This window comes from Lygodium microphyllum, chromosome 2 (assembly GCF_053477565.2).
Source record: "Lygodium microphyllum isolate KBCC chromosome 2, Lygodium_microphyllum_v1.1.10, whole genome shotgun sequence".
NCBI classification, from domain to species: Eukaryota; Viridiplantae; Streptophyta; class Polypodiopsida; order Schizaeales; family Lygodiaceae; genus Lygodium; species Lygodium microphyllum.
In genome coordinates, this window is record NC_141136.1 from 101,756,572 (window position 1) to 101,782,278 (window position 25,707).

General features: G+C 39.3%; 1 protein-coding gene across 2 annotated transcripts in view; it reads right to left on the bottom strand.

Annotated features, from left to right (window-relative positions):
• Positions 1-1,153, bottom strand: part of LOC148040101 (uncharacterized) — a 176,857-nt gene extending 175,704 nt beyond the window's left edge. For both annotated transcript variants that reach the window (XM_087696621.1, XM_087696620.1), the window contains exon 1: positions 1,001-1,153. In XM_087696621.1, coding sequence (XP_087552747.1) covers positions 1,001-1,093 — 93 coding nt within the window. In that variant the 5' untranslated portion in view covers positions 1,094-1,153. The remainder of the gene's footprint in view (positions 1-1,000) is intronic.
• Between the last annotated feature and the right edge of the window lie 24,554 nt (positions 1,154-25,707).

Below are 25,707 nucleotides of genomic sequence, written 5' to 3' on the forward strand. Positions count from 1 at the left end.
CATCTACCGCTAAACATTAGAGTCTGTCCAATAACACTAAATGAAGTGGGAGGAAAAGAAAGTAGAGAGATAGCAAAAGAGAAAAAAACCCATTTACATGAATAACAAAGTCACTAAGATTCAGTTTCCATGAGAACATGCTAAGTCATTTGAATTTGGTAGCTATAAACAAGTCTCTGCCAATCTTCGTACAAGGAGGCAAAGTCCAATTTCTATCCAGCCTTTTCCACTTAGGAAGCTTGCATCCGCATCATTTAAATACTCCCTCCTTTAACCTCTTCATAGCTTGTTAAATCTTTGGCCCCTAAGCCTCCCCTATCTGATTCCTGTCAGCAGCAAATAAAGATGAATTTGGTCGACTATCTTTAAGTAGTCTAGCAATCTTGGATACACCCTCTGGGCATCTCCTTCAGAATTTGAGATCTCTGTATCGTTTGACCAGTAGTAATCCAAGGTAGTCTCCACTTATCCCACAAATCTTTATACAAAAGAAGGTACTGAACTCGATGTCATGCCTTTAACAGGCTACATTTAACCATTATCACCTTTTGCTGTGCATAAAACGTTTGTGCCATTTCTAGACTGTGTCTGTCATCCTCCCCCAATGACCACGCTAGTCTCGGCTGCTGATAATGTCCTCTAAGGGGTTCCCACTGTATGAGGTCTCTCCGAACGGACTCTAACATGAGGCAAGGGACTGTACCATGATGTTAAGAAATGAAAAAAGACGGATATTATCGATTCAAGCCGTGGTTGAGATGGTTGATTTTACTACTGTGTGGTTACATTTGCAACGTCCGAGCAAAAGCGGATAGAAATCTCTAGAGTTTCAAACTCGGAACAGCTGCAGAACTCCTTACGTTAAACCAAAAACCTAGCAGAAGCCAATCTGAGGCCGGCTCTCGGCATGATGTTTCAATTATCGATACCTGATTGGCGACTATTTGCCATAAAAACAGTGCTAATGCACGGATTGCCATTGTGCAGTTCTCGCTCCTACCTGTATGGAGAACGTCAGAGAGGCTGGACACCCAGAACGGGTGCGGGACGAGCACGTCCATGAAGGTGATAACGCGATTATTGCCATAGCCATTTCGCTGCACCGTCGACAATTCCTGTAAACTCCAAAGATTTTAATAATAATAATGATAATGATAATGATAATGATAATATATCTTTAATACCTTATCCGAGCCCTTTTGAGTCCTACCTCACGCTCGCCTTGCTATTTATTTGTGCAATTAATCAAGATTTGAGGGGCTTTAGATTTGCAACTTAACTTGGGCTTCCACTAGTTGAGAGAGATTGATACTGAAATGGGTGCATTAAAGAGCACTAAAGAGCATATATCGCATTCTAACATGTGCAATTGAACCCCTGCACACGTCCAAACGAGCCCAAGATGGCTTTGGCGATGCTAAGGAGATGGACTTCAATTATATTGGGGTGGTTTTAGCTAGTATTGATGCTAGAGAGGTGGAGAGGTGTCAACAAAAGATCAGGAAGACTATAACCAGAACAAAAGAGCGTCTAGGGTGGTTGGAAAGAATGTGTATCGCACTTCTCTCTCTTTTGCTCTGGACCGTGTGCACCAAAGGTATGCTGAATACTCCATCTATGGAGTGCACCTATACTTCATGTGTAAGCCACCCACGGAGGATGAATTCACTAGGTGGTTCTGGGTGACTTTCAACTCTAGGTGTCAATCAAGCAATACATGTTTGTTGGGAGAGGCTTTTTCCTTACCATTATTTTCTCGAAGGTTGAGAGGGATTTCAATTTGGGACCTGCAATTGGGTTTAAAGGAAATCTGGTTTTTTCTCTGCCATGGAGGGTAGACTTCAACCCAAAGGAGGTCCTCCATACCAAGTGTCCAATGTGGATCAATTTTCTAGGTCTCCTTGTGCATGGCTTGACGAGGAGGTTTATGTGTTGGTACGGACGCTTCGTAGGGTTCTTTATGTGCCTTCTATGGCAACGGGCAATGAAGCCCTTAAGGCAAAGAAATGCATATGTATCCTATGGGATAGGCAGAAGTGGATTTCAAACTTTATGGAAGCGGTTGATTCCTATGGTTTGGAACTATTGGTTGATGTCTAGTTTGCATTGTTCCCTAACACATGTTTCATTTGCAAGGGCCTCGACCAATTGTAGAAAGGATTGCCCATGCATAGAAGGTCTTGAAGAGAAGAAAATGTAGGGTAATGCTAATCAAGAACCGAAGGTCATTGCAAGTCCGTGTGCAAAGAATAAAAATCAAGACGTAGTGGTGGATATTAAGGGTGAAGGTAAGATTGGTAACAATGAGGATCAAAAGGATGTGATTGTCCCTACTGGGAAGCTGAAGGCTAGCAATTCTGAGAGCTAGAAAGGCCATGCTGTTGAATCCTCAACAAAGGCAACACGTGGTGGCAAGCACAGCCCTGATAAGATAAAGAGAGTCTCTCTCTAGAATTTGGCATGCATGCCTCTCGTGCACATAAACATTTATGTTATGTTGTGTGGCGAGGGAGAAGTTGTGGGTGATATAATCAAACATCATTGATATGGACTAGCAAAAACTTACACGTGACCTATAATATCAGGGGATTGGGTGGATTTTTCAAGAAAGATGCATGTCATGCTCTACTGAGGAAGTGAAGATCTGATGTTCTTGCATTGCAGGAGATAAAGCTAGGCGGTGAAGAAGCTAAAGAGTTTGTTTGTAGAGGTTATGTCTTGATTGGGGACTATTCTAGGCAAGGGAAAAGAGGCACTTTGTTGATTCTGAGAGAATCTTTGAACCCTTATGCATTCTTTAGAAAGGGCAGTGGTAGCTTGGTTGGGGGTGTCTATGGAACTAGGTAGGGGAAATTGCTTCATTTTTTTTGTATATGAGGAGCCAAATGCTTCTACTAAAAGGGCATCACTCTGGGCCCAAGTTCAAAGTTTTTATTTGGATAACAATGCTATATTCCTAGGGGATTGGAATATGACACTACAAGAGGGGGAAAAATCACATGAGACCAACTCAATGATATACTTAGACAGAGAAATGTAGCATGAGCTTGAAGTGTTGCAAGAACTAGTTGATTTAGCAATTGCTTTTGGTGGTGGTAAGCTCCCTAAATACACTTGCCATAACAAACAATCATGAAAATATTGGAGGGTAGCACACCTTGATAGGATCTATCTAAATAGGGGTTCTTGATGGATCCAACCAGATGTCAATTTTTCTCTTCTTGTTGAATATGCCATCTCGGATCATGTCCCTTAGATTGAATGATCATAATGACTACATTGATGGCCCTCCTCTCTTTAGATTTAACCTATCTTTCTTGAAGAGAGAAAGCTCAAATAAGTTTGGAAGGGTTGTAGGAACCCTTTTGGTCGCCCACTACATAGTTGGTTGAAATGCATTAAGTTTATCACTAATGAAGCAAAGCAATTTGGTTGGCAACAAAGCACAAATTAGAAGGGAAATTTAGGATAGCTCCTTAGTCTTTAATGATGCAGTGCTGGAAGCTCTCAAAATATTCCCTCAAGATGGAATTTTGCATGAGTTGTTGAATGACACAGAGGTGTTCTTAGAGGGTCTTTTGGAGTGTCAATTGGAGGCTAAGAAGATTCAACTACAAGGACATTGGTATTTAAATGGAGATACACCTAACAATGCTTTCCTTAAAGCTTTGAAGGTTAAGAAGTACAAGGAGAAAATCACTATGATAGACAATGGTGAAGGTCATATTTTAAAGGATGACTAGGATATTGCAAGATCTTTCACAAAGCACTTCTCCTCCATTGTGGGCTATGTTTCTGGAGTAGGTTAATGGTTATCATGTAAAGTTGAAGGAGTTCTTAAATGAAGGGAAGAACTTGGTCAAGATGAATGAAGCAATCTTGCTATGAAGGCCTTTCTCTATGGTGGCTGAACTTAAGTTTTTAGCTAACAAGATGGCAAGGGGGAAAGCTCCTGGTATAAGTGGTGTACATGTGGAGGTGTTCCAAGCTATCTAGGATGAATGCGTCAATGACATGTGTCGCTTTTTTTAATCACATTAGACATGTTGGTGAATTCCCTACAAAACTAAACTAGGGGTTGATCAAGCTCATTTCTAAATCCTTGGATAGGATCAAGATGAGCAGTTAGATACCATTTACCATGCTTAGTGCGGTTTACAAGGTTTATGTCAAGACATTGGCCATTAGGATCAAGTTCAGTTTTGGTAGGTTTTTGCACTCCCAACACCATGGTTTTGTTCAAGGCAAGAGAATTCATGACACAATTCTAAATTTAATCATGTATATGGATTTAGCATTGTCATCTAGGTCAGACTTTGTTTTGATTAATATGGATTTTGACAAAGCCTATGATAGGGTCAGTTGGCACATCCTGGAAGTGATGGATGCAATGGGTTTTGGTCAAGGCTTCATTAAGATGATTAAAGCTTTGTTTGCTAATGCATCTATTGTTTTTCAAGTTAATGGGGTATGTCCTAGTTCGTTTGACATAAAAAGATCAAGTAGGCAAGGGTGCCCTCTAGCCCCCCTACTCTTTGCCATCATTGCTGACCCTGTGTTGGGAAACCTAGATCTTAAGGTGAAGCATGGACTCATCAAAGGTTTTCCTTTACCTGGAGGCAATCATTTTGTAGCTTAATGCTTTGCTAATGACAACTCAAATCTGGTTGGTGCTGAATAATAGTCTATGTGGGAACTACTAGGGACTAATGACCTAGTGCTGCCAAATCTGAACTAGTTTTATTTGGGTACGGATGAGTCCCCCTAGGTGGGTCCTGGATATCAATTTCAAGATTGTCAAACATGGCAAAATCTTTTGATATCTTGGTTGCCTATTAGGGGCAGGGGTATTAATGAAGCAAACAAATTGTTTTGGATGATAGAGAGTATTAAAAATAAGGTAGACTCTTGGAGTGGCATGCAACTATCATCCCTAGGTAAGGCGGTGGTCATCAAAGTTATGCTAGCCTCTACTACTACATTTCTTACAATGGTACCCAACTTCAGTAGAGCAACTTGGTCTAAAATAGAAAGGATTTTTTCAAGTTCGTTATGGGGTAAAGAACAAGGTCAGAGGGTGGAGAGCCTTTTCTTAGGAGCAGATAGCTTTAAGTGAGTTGGAGTGGAGGCTTAGGTGTCAGAAAACTAAGCGTCAAAGCCATTGCATTATATGTTTGGTATGCTTAAAAGAATTCATGCAACTTGGCCCTAAATATTTATTATTGAGTCATGGCTAATGGATGTTGGTCAAAGGAAGCATGACATACCTAGTTGTGCCTCGTACTCTCCTCTATTTTCAGGTTGTAAAACTCCCCCAATCTCAAGTGGGTAACAATTTGGTCCAAGCATGGCAGATTGTGGTTAAGAATGCCTCTTGAAGTGGAACGTAGAATAGGAGGGGGGATCCTTCTCTCAAGAAAATATATGGTACTTTAAACATACCTTTAACCCACCTTACACACTTGGCTTGTCCCAACCCATAATGGTAAAAAGATTGATGAAGAAAGGGGTTTCTTGCTAGGAATCTAGATGTGTGGGATGCTTCATGCCTTCACTTCCAATAGGTACCATCCAAACCGGAAAGCCTATGTTGAAATGCAAGAGACAATGAGACTTGGTTCCTAAGGACAATAAGTTTTTGTTGAAGACAATGAACTACTAGTGTAAATGGTTCCCCTACACAAAAAATAGGTCTTCGAAAATGAGATTCTGAAGGATATGGAAGTGTACACCTTCTAGGAGACTCAATTTTGTTCTTTGGAAGGTATGCATGAACAAGTTGGCCATGCATGAGAGACTAAGTAAAGTCTTCTCGATCTCTCATTTTTGTGTTTTCTACAAAAGAGAAGTCAAAACAATTAAGCATTTGTTATGGGATTGTAAGGAAATTAGATCTCGTTGGAAGTAACTCCAGAGTTGGGTGAGGAAAGCAAGTTTTAATGACCTTTTGGACTACAAAGTAGTGCTATTTGGAGATCAATGTAGGCTTGACACGTTGACCCTTTGGAATATTCTCAAAGCAATTACCATGTAGGAAATTTGCAACTTAAGGAATGTCAGGTTGTTTGGGAGGTTGAACTATCCTTTGCTACCTAGAGACATGTGATCTAGGTTAAAAGCCAAAATCTTGTAAATTCTTACGGTTCTTAAGAGATCTAGAAAGTGTTTGAAGGTATTTTGGAAAGTTTTGTCCAAGACTTAAGCTAATTGCTTGCCAACTACCTCATTTTCCTATGAGGCCTTGTAAATTCTCATTTTGCTCATAATATATATATTCTATATCGTGTAGGGAGAAAAAAAAGTTTTCAGGGGCTTTGATAAGAACCCTTCCCCCCCCCAAAAAAGCTCAAGTGGTAGTGAGATGGTGTGTTAAAATGAAGGTCATGGGTTCCATTCTCACTCAAAATGAGGCAAAAGGTACATTGTATAATATAACAAGAGATTATGGCTTCACTTAGTTGGTTCCAATATGGACATTCTAATAGGACTACATGTTGAGTTGATAATTAAGAGTCTGGACCTCTCTCAATTACAAGTCTTAGTGTAAGCAATGACATTCAATTAACGTAAATAGTATTGTGTCTAAGACTTGAGGAGCTTCCCCTTCAAGAATCATGGCTTTTAGATGGCATGCTCCCCTAGGATATTTGAGCTCCATAATGAGGTCTAGACAAGAGTGCATTCAGACTTTTGGCCTAACTCATGGCTTTGTCAATGTCAAAAAGAACATAAGCTACATAGTAGAACATGTAAGGGGAGCCATGGCTTAGAGCAATCATAGAAAAAATTTAAAAATCAATCATAGCCATAGGCAAGACATCAAAGGTGGCCATAGCTTAAATCAAATGTAGAAAATTTCAATAACCTAAGAATGGAACAAGACAATCTCTTTGCACTTGATGATTGTTCCTGACAAAAATAATGTTGGTGTCTTTGAAAAACCTGAGTAATTTTGACCTTATGAAATATCAATGTAAAATATGTTGTCCATAAGAAGAGGAGATATGTGTTGCTCCGATACTTATGAGAAAATGTGTTTTTTGTAATAAATTAAGTGAATAGTTTGACATTCGATGCAAACTATTTAACAAGCATCTCAAATTTTTGAAAATAAGCAATTTGTCTCAACTTTTTTTGTCCATGCTTGAGTCAAAGCTAGAGCATTATCATATTTGTTGAAATCGCTCGCATGTCTCATGAAAATAGCTTGAGCTATACAAGGTAAGAAACTTTCATTGAGTCCAAGTCTTAGGAAGGGTCCCCCTACAATGGAGGGTTATCCATCTGGATTTGGGGTGGTAAACGAATCAATAAAAAGATCCAAGAGCTTCAAAGGCTTGGTTCAATCAAGCAACTAATTAATGGAACATATTGATAATGCTTTCCTTGTGTAATTATAGTGAGACACGAAATTGATTAAATATTTTAGAAGTTGTCCCAAGAAAAAGGTCAAGTGCAAAAATGATAGCACCCAGGATACATGATTCAAGCAATATAAATGGCATGGGTCCCATGCACTTACAAGAGATTGAAACTCCACCACTATTGTAGGATCATGGCTAATAGGGGGAGGAAGAGGAAGACATTAATCTACTTAAGTGATTATAGAGTTGTCCCTAAGATAATAAAAGACCCTAGTACTAAGGATTCAATCCCTCCATATTGATCATAATTATATGTAAATGTGCATGTGTGTGTACGTAGAGGTATGTGTATTTGTATCTCTATATATGTATGCATCCATGCATGCAAGCATGTATGTGTTACTAAATAGTCATTAGCCTCTTGTAACAAAAGTTACCAAACTTTATCCACATGAATGCTAAAAAATATACTAAGGCATAGCTAAGACATTATGTACTATGCACTTTGTAAGGAGGAAGAAAATGTATGGACTCTTTAAAGACACAATACACGAATGAGGTAAGTACTTGAAATTACTAAAAGATGTGGTTGGACCACATACACACACATAAAGAGAAGACAAGACACAAGGTCATCATTATCTAGCCTCTTGTCATATTCTTGAATGTAGAAGAATTGAAGCCTCTCATTCAAGATCGCACTACCCTTTATTTTTCTTTGTAGAAAAACTCAAGCCTCTCAATCAAGATGGTAATGCCCTTTGTCTTTGGTAAGCCAACAAAGTGATGTATCATAAGGGTTTGCTAAGATAAGAGTAGAGCAAGGTTCAAAGATTCTAGGGAACATTTAGTCATGGATAAAGTGGATCACAAAAATAATAACATAGCTTTTCTAGAACCTACTCAAAATAAAGTTTCAAGACATCCTAGCTAAATTAAAAGAGGGGGGAGGTGAAAGGAAAGCTAAAAAGAAGCTACGATTATAAAAGGTAAGAGTAGTGTATATGTTAAGATCATTTAAATCTTGCTTCATGTTTGAAAGTACGTAGTTTGGGCAACCGAATACACCCCTCCAAGCTAGATGTGTATGGAATTACACATGCCAAAGCAAGTACGTATTTTCAATGTCAAGTGCATATTGAAAGATGAATAGTTCAATTTTACTCTATGTGGGCATAATACCAAAACAAATGTGATAAATATTATGGAGGATCAATAAGTGTGATGGGCCTTTGGCTCATGTGCGTGCTTGCACATTCTTTGTATAAACATAAAGAAGGCAGAGTGATTTGACAAGTGCTTGTGTATATACATTTTGTAATTATTATGTATTTCTACACATATATATGTGCATGTATGTGTAGTATAAAAAATACAAGCTCTCTTTACATAAATAGTGATATTCAAATTGCTAACTTTTTTTTTTTGCAATGCAGTATTGATATTATCAAAATGTAAACTTGTATTATGATACATATGCTAGTAAGAAGGTTGTTCCCGATAAGACTATGAAAGTTGGTGTATCTTCATGCATGTAGGTTTTATTAAAGCCTATCTTGATGTCATTTTATGTAAGAGGATTGGAAAATGGATGTATATCTAGGTATTTATATAAGTGCATTTCATGTAAATGAAAAACTATTGATAGCTAAATCACACACATGGGCACACCCACAAAGTGTCTATGTGTGATATTAATAACAATGTGACATGATCATAAAAGCCTCCCAAGGTAAAAGTAAATGTTAGATTCAAAGGCCTAATAATGGGAAGATACTAGCAAATAGAAACAAATCCAATGCAAACATAATAGCTAGAAGTCAAGTTTGCATAGTGAAGCATAATGGAAAACAAAATAACCAAAGTAAAAATTGTCATACTAAAGCAATATACCTATAAAATGGCTAGGATAAAACTTAAAAGCCATCACATTCCTAGTACTTATTAAGATGGCAAGTGCTATATAAAGAGCTTGATTAGTCTCTCTTCTAGTGCAAAATATGCTCTCATGTATTTTTAAAGATATTTCTCTTGAAAAAGGGGCAACGGGGGCAATAGCTTTCTTAAGCTTCTTTGATGCCATCTTATAAACTAGAGATAATTTCATCACTTGTCTCTAAACATATCTAAAATCTCATCCTTGAGGAGCTTACTTTCTTTTACTACTTATCTTGACCAAAACTACATACAACTAGGTATATATAGCTAGGTAGCCAAGATATCATCCCTAAGAAGATAGAGGTAAACAACTAGGTTTGCAAACAATATCTCAACCAAACTTACCTATTTGGAGAAGTGTTGAGCGCATGATGGAATTGACTTTTCGATGATTTTTTATTGGTTTTTAGCTAAAAATGTGTTTTAAGGATACTTCAACCTTCGAGATCATTTTCATTGGTATTCGACATTATTGAATGTCTATGGGATGATTGGAGATGTTTTTGGTTTATAGTGGAAGCTCATTTGGTCTTAGAGATTGATTTTGTATGCTACTCTAGTATTCTATTGAGTCTTGATTTGTTCTATATGGTTCTATAATTGCTTTTGTGAGGTTCTATTTTCTATGGAGGATTTGGTTATGATGACTTTTGCCAAAATCGCTTGGTTTTGTAAGCCTATGATATGCTTTTGTATGTTATTGTATGCCTATTCTATGATTATGTATGAGGAGGAGGGATGTAAAGAGTGTTTTTAATCCTTGAAAGTGGCAGATTTAGTATTTTCTAGCTAGCGAAGTTGAAGAAGAAGTTTCTCAAAGACACAAGCGACAATGTGAGTGGGGTAATGTAGTGATCTTAGTGACCTTTTACACTAAGACATGCCTCTTGGAGGAGAATCCATGACCAAAGGAGTTTTGTATGTCATTCTATGTTTTGCATGAGAGAGCATGTGTGAACTAGTGATTATTACATTATCTCTTTGTGAGAGCAATTGTAAGACCATGATAACGAAGTCCTCAATGAAGACAATAAATGAAATGCTATGAGATTCCTTTTATGAATTTAGCATTTTTATGTATTTATTTTGCTCTCCTTCTAGTTGTAATGAAGAAATAATGATGAAGATGTTGCTTCTTGATGACATAAGGTAAATTTTCTTACAATACTTTCCTAATGATCTTGGTGTTCTTTAGAGAGCTCCAAGAAGAGCCTACAACTATTAGGCTTCTTTACCAATAGAGGTCTCCTTTGTGAGCTAGATGTGTGTGCGCACATGCATACACACGTGACTACCAAGGGAGTATAAATTTAAATGACATGTATAGTAATAGTGCTTTTGTATATTTGTATATCTATTTATGAGTCTTTTTACTTACTTTGCTTCAAAAGTATGCTTTTAGCCTATTAATTTCTAACTCCTACCTAATTAAACTAGTCTAAGGTAACAAAAATAATTGTCTAATACTTAGCCTTGAATACAGAGGTTGCAAACTAAATAAATAATTTTTCACATGCACACATGTAATCATAAAAAGCTCCATGCTATAGGAGCACCCACCAATAATAATAATAACAATAATCAACATAACATTAGTTTTGTTCCATCTATGAACAGGCACAATGCGACTAGTGCTACATGAGACACCGCATATAACAAGCCACTTTCATGCAATAGATATACAAATGAAAATCCACCAAAAAGAATAAATAAAAATAATCTCATTTTCATAGAAATTATCATAACATGTATATATATTGTTGTGTCAACATTGCACATATGCATGTCACTATATGTGATTTAGGATGTTTATGTGTTCAAACATATGCAAATGTGCACATAAGAAAACAAGGTAGATATGCATAGATGTGTGTATATAAGCAGTTTGCAGATGTTATTGAGTCCATGTAAATGTTGAAAAGTACTATAAGGAGACATAGTTTTTATAATAAGTAAATGAGAAGAAAACATAGAGACACAAAAAATAAACGAGGTAAGAGAGAAAGAGACAGAAGGATGGATAGATGGCATTCAATAATCATATGGATTCGTGACAACTTGTGAATACTTGTCTGGGTCTAGAGGGAAAGATCGAGCAAGTGGTGAGAGTTTTCTACTAGACCTTGTACTACATGTAGTATGAAAGAGAAGGGAATGAGTAGGAGAAGGCTCATGGTACTATCCCCAAAGTACTAATGTTCAATTAAGGTGAGGCTATGGAGGTAAAGAGCTATGTAGCTCATGCAACATGGAGATCTATGGTGTTTTCAACTCTTGCCAAGGTGTTGCTAGTGGGGTTGATATACAAAAGATCAATGATGCCAAGAAGCTAGTGCATCTTGGTTCACAAAAGTATGTGCATAAGGCATGCGTCTCTTTATGTATGAAGACTATCTATATAGTGGGGTTAATATACAGAAGATCAATGATGCCAAGAAGCTAGTGCTTCTTGGCTCACAAAAGTATGTGCTGCTTCTTGTTTACTATTTTACTTCATGCATATCCTCTAGCAAAGAATTCAAAAAATCGTTTGGTAGAACCTAACCAAGCTCATTACTCATTAATATATCACAAGTTGGTTTGGAAGGGTGTTTATCACGTTCTTCTAAGGTTGTAGCATGAGATATGGAGTGCTTTCCTACTCACTTTGTTTTAGAGGTAAATTGGTTCACTACTTATTATTCTCAACAAAGTTTTTGCCTAAGGATGTTCTTCTTACATAATGTCATGTTTGGGTCCCATTCTTGAATTTGCATGCCATATTTTGAAATAAAGTTTCAAAGCAATGCAACTTCTCTTGGAAAGGTCCTACATGTTCCACCTCTCTCTTCCAATCCTAAGGGTGAGAGAAAAGAGTGCATCCTCTAGAATCACATGGATGAGCCTTCAAAAGTTTTGGAGTTGCATAATAATAGAGGGATTGGGATTATCTATGAAGTACATTTGCCCTTTTGAGACACTGCTATTTGTGCTACAAGTTTGCCCACTTTGCTTGATCCTTTACTAGGAAAAAGTATAAAAAAGAATCCAAAGTTAGAGGGGGTGGTAAGGGAGAGGCTCTAAAGGGTAAGGAAATCCAATCCCCTTATGAGTAGGTGGTGTTGAGGACAACCTTGACATGCAAATTTTGGCTAAGGAGACTTGGGTTAAGAGTAAACTGCCAAAGGCTAGGAAGGGTCTTAAACGGTAGATTGATCTCGGCTACTCTTTGCATCACCCATATCAACCATCTACCACCATATATTGCAAGGGCTTTCTAAAATGACAAAGAGAATGTCAACCCTATGGGTAATACTAGCATGAGCACAAGGCAAATAATTCTCTCGAGAGGATGTTGGTAACAAAGAACATCACACCTCCCTTATGAAGTTGACTAGAAGGGTGCATAATTTCACTAACATCTATGCACCCTTAGGACATTTATACACTAATATGCAAATATTGCACTCTACGATTTGGATGTTTTGGAAGGACACAATTATTAGCTGGAATGTCTATCCCCTTTAATACGAAAGAACAAAAGGCTTATAGGAGGTTCTTGAAAGAGAAGTATGATTTAGTCTACAAGTATTTCTTAACACCAAGTATAGAGGGAAAGGAGACACCCTAACCACAACAGAAACCTTTTCCACTCCTACTCTTTTACATAGATGATAGTGGTAATGTCTTTGCAACTAACATGGCTTTAGATGAATAATAATTTGTTGGTTTTTAGTTGATGCACCCAAATTGTTTGGTGTGAGGTAGGCTTATTTTGTTTGTGTTACCAGCAATGTTGATTGGAGGGAAGCGATCCTATATGGAGGCTAGTACATGATTGAGTGTCCATCTAATAGGTGGTATGGAATCAATGGTATGAAAGATTGAAAAGAACAACTAGTAATTAATTATCATTAAGCCAAATTTAGTGGATGTGCATAATCAATTGGCAATCATATTTGGCATAATAACCACTTCAAAGACATGTAATGGGAAGCCAAATTTGACCAATTCTATGTGTGGTCCTATTGGGTGGTTGTCCTTTGAGATGAAGTATGTTTGTAGGGATATTTCAAATTCTGACCATGTTCTGGTACTAATGTCATGCATGCTAGTCTATGCAAGAAGAAGCTTTAGAATTCTCTCCACTTTTAAATTCAACACTTCCTTTTTGTAAGATCTTCTATGCTTAACTTGAAGCTTGATGCAAATGGGAGGTGTTGTATCTTTCCATTAAGTGCTACAAGAGCCATGGGAACCATAAAAATGCAACAAGGAGATCTATTCTCAATTCACATGTGCTATTTAGAGGCAATATTCTTGATTTCATTTTTCTTTATCATGGGGGATGGGCTTCTTCTATTCATCGTGCAAAACACCAAATGTTTAATTAAGACTTGCTCAAGAAGCTAAACAAATTTTAGCTAGAAAGATTCAACTAAGATCATGGGATATTCTAGATGGTGAATCCTCTCATCAAATGTTCTTAAAGAGAATAAAGGACAAACAAGAAAGATTTATAATTTTGGCAATTGAAAATGACAATGGTCTCCTAGTGAGAGATGAGAAAGGCATCATGACTGTCTTCTAAAAGCACTTGTCATTTTATTATAGGATCCTCTCTCTAGATGGTGGAAGGCTATGAAAGAAGGGTGGTGAATGTCTTGAGCACAATGTATGTTAAAATATGTAGTGAAGTTTCTCTAGGTGCAACCCTAGAATACATGTGGAAACAACATGTGAAGTCCTATAAACTCCTTCATAAGCATTGATATTTTACAAACCATTAAGCTTATACCAAAGAATGGGCTCAAGATGAAGCCAACACACTATCACCTTTTGACCACGCTAAATGTTCAAAACAAGTTGATGATGAAAGCTATGGCCCTTAGGATAAACTTTATTCTTTCCTACGATCTTGAATGGAAGGAAGTGAGGCTTTATACATGTCAAGTTCATGGTGCCATTCTCAACTTATTATTTAGCATTGACCATGTTCTTGATAACGATGGAGATTGTATTTTATCAACATTGATTTGGATAATGTATATGATAGAGTGAGATGGGATTTCATCATCAAAGCTTTGCATTATTGCAGCTTCGAAATGATATTTTACAATATGGTAAGTGCCTTGTTTAACAATTTCTCTACTATCATTAGTATCAATAGCCATCATGTTGTTGCCTGTGAACTCAAAAGGTCCACACACTAAGGTTACCCCTTGGAATCTCTATTATTTACTTTGGACACCTAGCCACTTTTACATAATATAAACTAGAAAACCTGACAATGTCTCATTAGGGGATTCCAATTGGCCAAACATTTACATCCCAAATGTTTGCCAACAATAATAGACATTACACCTATTGATTCCATTGAAGAGATGCAACATTTATGAGGAGTTTGTTGTTCTCTCATGCTTCACCACTATGAAAAAGAAAACAAAATTCCTTTTGCATTATGATTCCAATGCTATAGTCCCTTTGGAGTATAAAAACATAACCAAAGGTTAGGTGTTGAGATAAGTTGGCTCCCTTATTGGATTAGGTACTATTATGGTTCAAAGCTTTGAGTGGCTAATATCCAAGAAGAGAGAGGGGTGATTTGATTCCTAGTTATTACACTTAGATTTGTAATTATCAATACTAAATGTGGAAGGCAAAGTAAAAAGGAAGTCAATGAAAAGTCAAAGTCAAAGTGCATGAATTATTTTTTGGCACTTTGGGATTAAGATTAGAAAGATTGGATTTATTAGAGTAGGATAAAATACAAAACACAAACTCAAATAGAAAAACACAAAAAAACTCAAAACACAAAACTCCAACTCTTCTTGTTTGGACATCTTGTGTGGCAATATTGTAGATTATACATGCATCGTTCATTGATGGTAGTGCATTGGAAAAAAGAAGGTGAGCAAAAAAGTAAAACTCTGAAAACACAAACTTTTTCTAGCTTGGGCACAAACATGATTGAGACTTGTTCATGCACACACTTGCCATGAATGACCAATGGTGTACATGTTGAAAGGGAGTGACGAATCGAAGGTTCGAGCCGAGAGCTATGGCGGGAGATCAAGAGCAAGAAAGGGAGAGACTAGAAATGGGAACTCCAACAGTCACAATGTGTGACCGCGCCTTCCTTTATTCAAACTGTCACTAAAAGAATAAAGAATAAAGTGACGGTGACGGGCGCCCGCCACCTGCAATGTGTAGTGGCGGTGACTATCAATGTAGTAATACACGGGCGGCTAAGCAGGGTCGCCTTTACCCCCAACAACCTCCCACTTAAAGGCGAATTTGCCCCAGTGAGGAGTAAAAAGAAAAAGAAAAAAGACAGTACAACATGTACACATGTACAACAGGATGAGGAAAGACGTCATCTCATCCTACGCCCATCAACCTCCTAAGGAAGGCAAAGCGCTCTGTAGAGAGGCTTTTTGTGAGAAAATCTACAGGATTCTGGTCAGTCGAGATCTTGACAAGATCAACAGACTTGTACTCAACGACCCCACATATGAAGTGATACCTCACCTCAATGTGTTTCATCTTTGCATGGAAGACCGGATTCTTGGCTAATTGAATAGCACTCATATAATCCGAATGCACTGTAGGGATAGAATCAATACCAAGGTTAGCAACTAAACGACCCAACCAAATGTCCTCCTTGCAAGCCTCAGTGGCTGCAACATACTCGGCCTCTGTAGTAGAAAGGGCAGTGCATTTCTGCACCCTGGACATCCAAGAAATAGCACCTCCAGCATAGGTAAATACATAGCCGGAAGTGGACTTTCTACTATCTACATGTCCTGCATAATCTTAGTCAATGTACCCCATGACTCCTGTATCCTGGCTGCCATAGCATATGCACATATCTGCAGTGCCCTTCAGGTACCTCATGATACCTTCACGACATCCCAATGCTTCTTGCCAGGTGTAGCCATATAGCGTGCCACAACACCAACTGCAAAGGCAATATCTGGACAAGTGGCTATCATTGATGGCATATATAAGACTGCCCACTGCAGATGCATAGGGAATCTTGGCCATCTCGGCCCTCTACTCATTTTTGTCTACAGACAATCAGCCTATGATACCTTTACATAAGAAGGCAATGGACAGCCAATAGGCTTTACGTCCTACATGCGGAATCGCTCAAGGACTTTATGAATGTACTCCCTCTATGACAAGTAGAGGAGTCCCTGATGTCTGTCGCGTCTAATGCGCATACCAAGTATGTGAGCGACCTGCCCCAGATCTTTCATCTCAAAGCTCTTCTTGAGCTGAGCCTTAAGAGCATCTAGCTCATCATGAGCTTTCCTTGCTATCAGCATATCATCCACATAGTGTACCAAAATCAATAAAGAACCATCACGGGCTTTCTTCGTGTAAAGACACGGATCCATAGCACCCCGGCTGTAGCCCTGTGACTGCATAAAGGCATCAAACTTATGATACCACTCCTTAGGTATCTGTTTCAAGCCATAAAGACTTTTCTTCAATTTGCACACTAGGTGCTGCCTGCCAGGTTCTGCAAAGCCCTTAGGCTGCTCCATATAAATCTCATTATGCAAGTCCCCATGTAAGAAAGCCATCTTGACATCCATCTGGTATAAGTCCAAGTCAAGCTAAGCAACCAAAGCCAAGACTAAGCACAGGGTGGTCATCTTAACCACAGGAGAAAAGACCTCGTCAAAGTCCACACCATGCTCCTGCTTAAAACCCTTTGCTACAAATCTAGCTTTGTATGCCGGCTTGGGATGTCCAGGGGTACTTTTTAGCTTGTACACCCACTTGCATGGCAAAGCCTTCTTGCCCGTAGGCAAGGAAACCAAATCCCAAGTGTCATTCTTATGCAGCGAGTCTATCTCAGACTGCATAGCCCTCTCCAAGGAGTGATTGTGACCCCCACGCATAGCTTCATCATAGGTGAAAGGCTCTCCTGCATCTGTGACCAAGACATAATGCATCGAGGGTTGAAATCTATCAGGTGGACGTCTGTCTCTAGTAGACCGTCTCACGGCAGGCTCTGCTGCCTGCCCAGCTGCCTGTCCAACACCCTGACCATGAGCATCTATTGCAGCTGTAGGCTGTCCAACTAGCTATGCAGGAGCTCTCAGCTCCTCCTGGAATATGACCTGGTTGATCTCAACAACTCTATCAAGCTCCCTATGCATTTTGTCTTCATGGAAGACTACATCATGGATGGGGATGACTTTTCGCGCCTGCGGATCCGGTAACCCATCTCACCTGCATCCCCATAACCAAGGAAAATGCATTTGACACTCTTGGGATCCAACTTACTTCTCTTGTCCTTGGGCACATGGCAAAATGCCTCACATCCAAAGACATGGAGATGCGCATAAGAAGGAGGTTTCCAATCCATACCTCCTCTGCAACCTGGAAATCTGCACAGCTATACTAACTGCCTCAGCCCAAAATCTTTGTGGTAGACCTGCATGGCTAAGCATACTGCGTACACGCTCCTGGATGGTTTTATTCATCCGCTCAGCCAAACCATTCTGGGGGGGTTGTAGGGGGTGGTCAATTGACACTTAATACCCCTCTCATCACATAACTGCTCAAAAGCATGTGAGACATACTCACCCCCATTATTTGTCCTTAGGCATTTTAGCCTATACCCAGATTGGTTCTCAACCAATGCAAGCCATCTCTGAAACACAGCCAAGACATCGGATTTCAGCTTAATGGGATAAGCCCAAACTTTCTGTGAAAAATCATCTATGAACGTAACAAAATACTTTGCACCACCCGTAGACTGATAAGGCATGGGCCCACAGACATCCGAATGTACCAATGCCAAGGGCTCACTCATGCGTGGCCTAACAGACTTCTTATGCGTAGACCTAGTCTGCCAGCCATAAAGGCAATGCTCACATGAATCAAAACATGCATAATCAAGGGGTGGTAAGTACTGCAAACCAAAAAGCATTTTCATTCCCTTCAAAGACATATGGCCCAAACGGGCATGCCAAAGAGATACATGTGGGATAGAATCCACAAACAAAACAAGATCAAGGGAAGAAGCTGATACAATCAAGGGGTAGAGACTGCCAACCTTGGCACCTCTCGCAATCACAAGTCTGCCATGAGTGATCTTCCATGCAGAGTCTCCAAAACATACATGATATCTTGTGGCATCAAGCTGTACAGTTGACATGAGACTGCGTGTCAAAGCAGGTACATGACGTACATCCTGCATAACAAAATTGCTGCCAGAAGGAAATTGCAGGCTAACATCACCAATGCCCACAATATCAAGAGAGTTGACATCACCCAAGCACATGGGATAGAATCCACAAACAAAACATGATCAAGGGAAGAAGCTGATACAATCAAGGGGTAGAGACTGCCAACCTTGGCACCTCTCGCAATCACAAGTCTGCCACGAGTGATCTTCCATGCAGAGTCTCCAAAATATACATGATATCTTGTGGCATCAAGCTGTACAGTTGACATGAGACTGTGTGTCAAAGCAGGTACATGACATACATCCTGCATAACAAAACTGCTGCCAGAAGGAAACTGCAGGCTAACATCACCAATGCCCACAATATCAAGAGAGTTGACATCACCCAAGCGCACAGAACCCGAAACAGTATGGTATGAATGAAACCACTCTTGGCAAGGTGTCACATGAAAGGATGCACCTGAGTCCAAGAGCCAACACTATGCATACATAGAGTGCATCTCTGTCATTTGCGAAGCACTAGAAGAAGCTACTAGGATATAATCATCATCATCAACATTCTCAAGCTGCATAACATTGATCTCTTCAATTTTAACACTTGACTTTGTAGGTACTATGCTACGATCATAAGACTTATCCTGCACTTTGTCTTTCCCCTTATCTTTGCGCCTTTCATTGCGCAATTCATGGCATTGTGGCCGAATATGGCCCTTTTTCCCACAGTGGTGACAAGTAACATCTGCATTCCTGCCACGGGATTTGCTATGTGACTTTCCACGAGATTTGGACCGAGATTTCTAAGAATCCCGTCCACGGCCACTACCACTGCCATGCTTTTCATATCCATCATTCCTGCCTCTAACTATCATAGCATGAGACACATGAGAGGCATCCAAGTTCTTACGGTTAACCTCTTTCTACAGAAGAGCACTCTCAACATCAAATAATTTCAAGGTACCAGTAGAGGCACATAATGCAGTGCGGAATACATCCCATGACTTATTAAGAGTACAAAGCAAGAAAAGAGGAGTGACATCCTCTGTAAAAGTGATGTCCTGCGAAGTCAAGTTCTTGAGTATAGCATGGAACTGGCTCAAGTGAGTAGACATAGTCACATTCTCCTTCATGCGCAGATCCATAAGCTGCTTCACCCAATACATCTGACTCGCTGGACTTTTCTTGTCATAGAGATTTTTTATCTTTTCCCACAACTGCCATGCACTTTGTTCTTCCTCAAAGACATTATAGTGAACCTGTTCTGTGAGAGACAATACAATAGTGAACTTGCATAACTCATCAAGCTCAAGCCATTCCTCATCTGACATAGTTGCAGGCGAATGCTCGCTTAACCTCAAAGGTTTGATCTACGATTTCTGCACCAACACTTGCCAAATCTGGCTCTTCCAATAAGAGTAATTTGTACCATCAAGCTTGCTGATGTTGAAAATAGCATGATCAGTGGACGAACTCACCATAATGTAGGCTGGAAGACTGTAGACAGTTTAAAACTGCTTGCTGTTTACTGCAGAAAATGACAAAAAAATCACAAAAATCGAGGAAAAATGGCGAAGAAAGTGGAACCAAAGCTACTGCCCACCAAGTACTAGTGAAAGTACATCATTTCAGAGTGTTTTCGTATGAAAAATCCATGTCCGTCCATACATATATGCTTGCTGTAATAAATTTTAGATTTTAGTAAAAGAGAGCTAAGAGTGCCAAAATCGGATCCCAAGGCAATTAGATATTGCCAAGACCAAAGGCAGCATCATGCGGGCATAGCATAAGCATATGATGGTTGATAAGCATGAATCCAACACCCAATTATGTCATACAAACATCTGCCAGTGAGTAGGCACACCCCCCAGGCAACGGGGCAAAGTGTTCGTGCGCCACTACCAAAACTTGACACAAGTAGGTGTTAGTTCACAAAGATACGGATCCAAAACTGAGACTTAACTCATAAGCATACAGTGAACCAAGACATATGATGTATCATCCCAAAAGGTAAGAAGTCCCGAAGTCTTTAGTGTATGTAATTGCTCAATAGCATGTAATGGCTCAATGCATAAAAGTACCACCTGCTCAATGTCTGATAAGAATTCAAGAATGCTCCCACTGGCACAAAAGCCTTGTGTACGAGCTCAAGAGCTCAAGCCAACGCAAGACACAGTGCCAATGACATAAGTCCAAGACAATACATCAATAGTACATCTCGAACATGTAGGCGGTAGAGCATCCGCATGTAGCATCCATAAGCATGTAAGACATCAAGTACATCCCAAGATACAACTCTGGCAAGCCAATAAATAGCTCAAGTAAGCTCCAAGAATTCAAGGTCAAGCCAAGACCGAGCTCCAGCAGCAATAGGCTCCAAACAATGTAACTAGCATGTAGTAATGGCATAGGCTAAGCATGTCAAGACTGGTCAGACATAAGCAATATACATGCCATAAATACATCCAAAACAGAGCATCCAAATGCTTTGCAAAGCGAGCTCAAGCTCAACCAACAATCTCGAATTAAAACCAAGCTCTATGTCGAGCCCGAAGTGTCAATACATCACCATATATGCTCAAAACATAGCCCAAAAAGCATAGGCATAAGTATACATGAGTAAAATGACTTCAGCCCAACTGTGTACAATAGTGATTTGCTGTTCAAAACTGAGAATTTCAGCACCAAAATCAGCTCCAAATGGTTGCCAAACAATAGGCATACATTCCCCTAACATCCGAGCATCAAATGGGATCAACCGGGCATCAAATGACAATGCCAAACAAGTTGTAGCATCAAATGTCAATGTAACACTGTCATAAACTACCTATGGACTATTATGACAATCCCAAAATAGTGTTAAATCAGGGCAAATGCTATGCAACACATCAACCATCAAAACCAAGCATCAAAGCATGTTTATATGCATGAAATGGAGCCTTTCCAAGTGCCAATGGAGGGGGAGAGCTGCTGTTGTGACTGTCAATGCTGAAGACACATATGGGAGGGCTGTGTGATTCAGCCAATTGTAGATGCTGGTCTTGGGGCTGCAAAAAATGGTGGCCAAGCTTTGGAGGGGTCCGGTTAAAGCCAAGGAAGCCCTCAAGCAAGCTCCAGCAAGTCTTGTTCAAAGGCAAGTGAGATATGAAGTAAGGGAGCTTCAATGGTGGCTGGCCCAATCTTGTTTACAGCCTGTGAGACTTGAGAACTGAAGTAAACCCTGAAGAAAATGATCAAATACCTCTGATGTAATGCCCTGAAGGTGCCCAACAATGCCGGGAAGGTGCTTGGGAAGTTGGGGAGTGACGGGAGCTTGAAGGAGTTGAATATAGCTGTCAGGAAGGAGACCCAATGCAAGTAGGGAGTCGATGGGACGCTGAGAATGCCATGAACCAAGCTTAAGAGTCAGAAAGCAAAGCTCTGATACCAGTTGAAAGGGAGCGACGGATCGAAGGTTGGACTCGAGAGCTATGGCGGGAGAGCAAGAGCAAGAAAGGGAGAGACTAGAAATGGGAACTCCAACAGTCACAATGTGTGACCTGGCCTTTCTTTATTTAAACTGTCACTAAAAGAATAAAGAATAAAGTAACGGTGACGGGTGCCCGCCACCTACAGTGTACAGTGGCGGTGACTGTCAGTGTAGTAATACAGGGGCGGCTAGGCAGAGGCGCCTTTACCCCCAACACATGTTCAGGGAAGGAAGGACTACAAATCACCAAAAGTTTATTTTTAGAATGGACTTACATCTTGAAGGGGTTAAGTATCTATTCTAAATATTACTTAGATGTTTGTCTTGAGGATCTAGAACCAACCCAAAGGCTCCTAAGCCTATGTGGTACAAGGAGGAGAAGATTGGTATTCAAGAAATAGAGAGGGCTTTTTCCTGAAGGGTAAGTTGGGGTTATAATTATTTCATCTCTCTCTCTCTCTCTCTCTCTCTCTCTCTCTCTCTCTCTCTCTCTCTCTATTAAAGAAAGAGGAAAGGTGATTCTTTGAAAAAGTGTATGTTGCTCTCTCCTTCTACCCTTTTCCTCGAGATAGATATGAATTTATTTTGTAATTACACATATGATATCATATGATATTTTAATGATTGAATATGCGTGTCATGCAATGTGTACATACTCTAAAAACACCCACAAATGCACATATACTATCAAGAAAGAGTTGAATTTTTGAAAGGTAAGTGGAAGGTGGAAGCAAGAAGAGTGCAAGAGCTATGGATGTTCAAGCAAGAAGAGAGAGATTGGTGTTAGGAACTCCAATAATCACATTGTATACTTGCTTCTCTTATTCTATTTATCATTTTAAAAAAAAGAATAAAGTGACAGTGATGGGCACCTACCACTTGCAGCGTACAGCTATGCGAGTATGTATATAAGTAAATGTCAATGGCTAGACATAGATGACCTTTAATCCCCAACAAACTCCACTTAAAGGTGAACATGCCTCAATGAGGAGTTAAAGAAAAAATGAGAAAAAATATAACATGTACATAGAGTACAAGAGGACAAGAAAAGTTATTATCTCATCCTATGCCCATTAACCTCCTAAGGAAGGCATATCATTCTACTAGGAAACTTTTCAAGATTTATATTCATAGATATGTTGACAAACTCAATGGATTTATCTTCTACCACCTCTCTGATAAATCATACCTCAATATGCTTTGTCTTTGCATGGAAGACCATATTACTAGCTAAGTGAATGACACTCATTGAATCTAAATGTAATGTAGAAGTCATAGTCATACCAAGATTTACAACTACATAACCTAAGCATAGGGCCTCCTTGCAAGTCTCAATGGCTATAATGTACTCAGCCTTGGTAGTAGACAATACCATGCATTTCTGCACCCTCTACATATAAGAGATAGCACCTCTAGCATAGGCAGAGATATACCAAGATGTGGACTTCTTACTGTCTACATGTTCTGCATAATCTGAGTTAGTGTAACCCATGACTCTTGTATCATAGCTAGTAAATGCACATATTTATAGTGACTTTAAGGTATCATATGATACCCTTCACGACATCCCAATGTCACTTGCCAAATCTAGTTTTTTAAGGTGTCACAACACCCACTACAAAATGCTATGTTAGGCCGAGTGGCTATCATGGCATACATCAAACAACGCTCTACTAATACATATGAAACCTTGGTAATCTCAACACTCTCATAATCTAACTATGAACAATTGGTAACCTCACATGGGAAGGTAAAGAATGCCAATAGGCTTACCATCTCGGATATGGAATCACTTAAACACTATGTGTATATACTCATTTTAAGACAAGTAGAGAAGTCCCTTAGACTGAGCGATTGCTTGTAATCTACATATAAAGTATGTGCAAGGCTTGTCCCATGTTCTATATCTCAAAGCTCTTCTTGAGCTAAGTCTTTGAAGCATCTAGCTCAACATGAGCACTCCTAGCTCCAAGCATATCATCAACATAAAGCACAAGATAAATAGGCTATTATTGTAGGCCTTCTTTGTATGTAGGCATAGATCCATATCACTATGAAAATACATTTCAAAGTGCATAAAAGCATCAAACATATGGTACCACTCTCAAGGTGCTAGCTTAAGTCCATTAAAGACTTTTCTTCAATTTATACGCTAGATGTTCCCTGCCTCTTTCCACAAAGCCCTTAGGCTGATGTATATAAATATCCCCATGTAGGTCCCCATATAGAAAATCTATATTAACATCCATCTGATAAAGATCCAAATCCAATTGAACAACCAAGGCCAATACCAAGCATAGGGTGGCCATCTTGACCACAAGAGAGAAGATCTCATCAAAATTATACCAAGCATAGGGTGGCCATCTTGACCACAAGAGAGAAGATCTCATCAAAATTAACTTTCTTTTCTTACTTAAAGCCCTAAGCAAACAATCGGGCCTTTATGTTAGCTTAGGGTGACAATGAATACTTTTCAACTTGTACACTCGTATGTCAATGCATGCTTTCCATCAAACAAATCAAACTTAGATTGTATAGCCCTCTCCCAATAATGAGAATCACCTCTGCCCATAGTCTCCTCATAGGTAAGTGGCTCACCAAAGCCTATCACCATGGTATAATCCAAAGAGGGCTCATAGCCATCAAGAGGACATGAAGCTCTAGCAAAATGTCTCAAAACGTGTTGTGGGGCATGTATGGATTGTCCTCTCTATTCAACATCATGATCTTGTACAATAGACAGATCCTCGGCCCCTACATCATCAACAATGGTAGCATGCTATCTCACTCGGGTTGGTTTTACTTTAACAAGAGGCTCCTTTTGAAAGATTACCATGCATATCTCTATCATGTGCTCTAGTCTCATATGTATCTTATCCTCATGGAAGATAATATCATGGTTGTGGATAACCTTTTGAGCTTGCAGATCCCAAAGATGATAGCCTATCTCACATCCATCCCCATATCCAAGAAAGATACATTTGACAAACTTTGGATCCAACTTATTGCATTTCTCTTTGGGAATATGGTAGAAAGCCTCACATCCAAAGACTCATAAGTATGCATACAATGGAGGTTTCTAGACTATACCTCCTTTCCAACTCTACCACCAAGAGTAGTGCATGGGGATAAAAAATGAGATTCACAATAGTAGTAACTACCTCAACCCAAAAGTGTAACAATAAGCCTACTTGACAAACTCATAATTCGCATAAGAATTTTGGTTCTATGCATATAAGTGAGTCGTTGGCTCTTGTGCATTTTGATGTTTATGGCCCTATGTCATGTTAGTCCTTGGGTGGTGCAAAGTATTTTGTTATGTTTATAGATGATTTTTCACCTAAGGTTTGGGCCTATCCCATAAAGTAAAAATCAAATATTTTGCCTACATTTCAATGCTTTCTCACCATGGTTGAGAAACTGTTTGGGTATAGGATAAAATGCCTATGGTCTGATAATGGGGGTAAATATGTATCTAAGGCTTTTGAGTAGCTATGTGATGACAAAGGTATTAAGCATTAGTTGACCACCCCATACATCCCACCCCAGAATGGTATTGATAGAAGGTTGTCTTGAATAGTAATGAGCAACAGGTTTGTCTTGAACACAATGAACAATAGATCTATCCTCAGTGTAGTGAACAACATGTCTATCTACAATATATTGAATAACAGGTCTATCCTACAACACACTGAAGGATAAGTTTGCCCTATACAAAGCAAATAGTAGGTTGGAACATTAGGTTTATCCTTCTG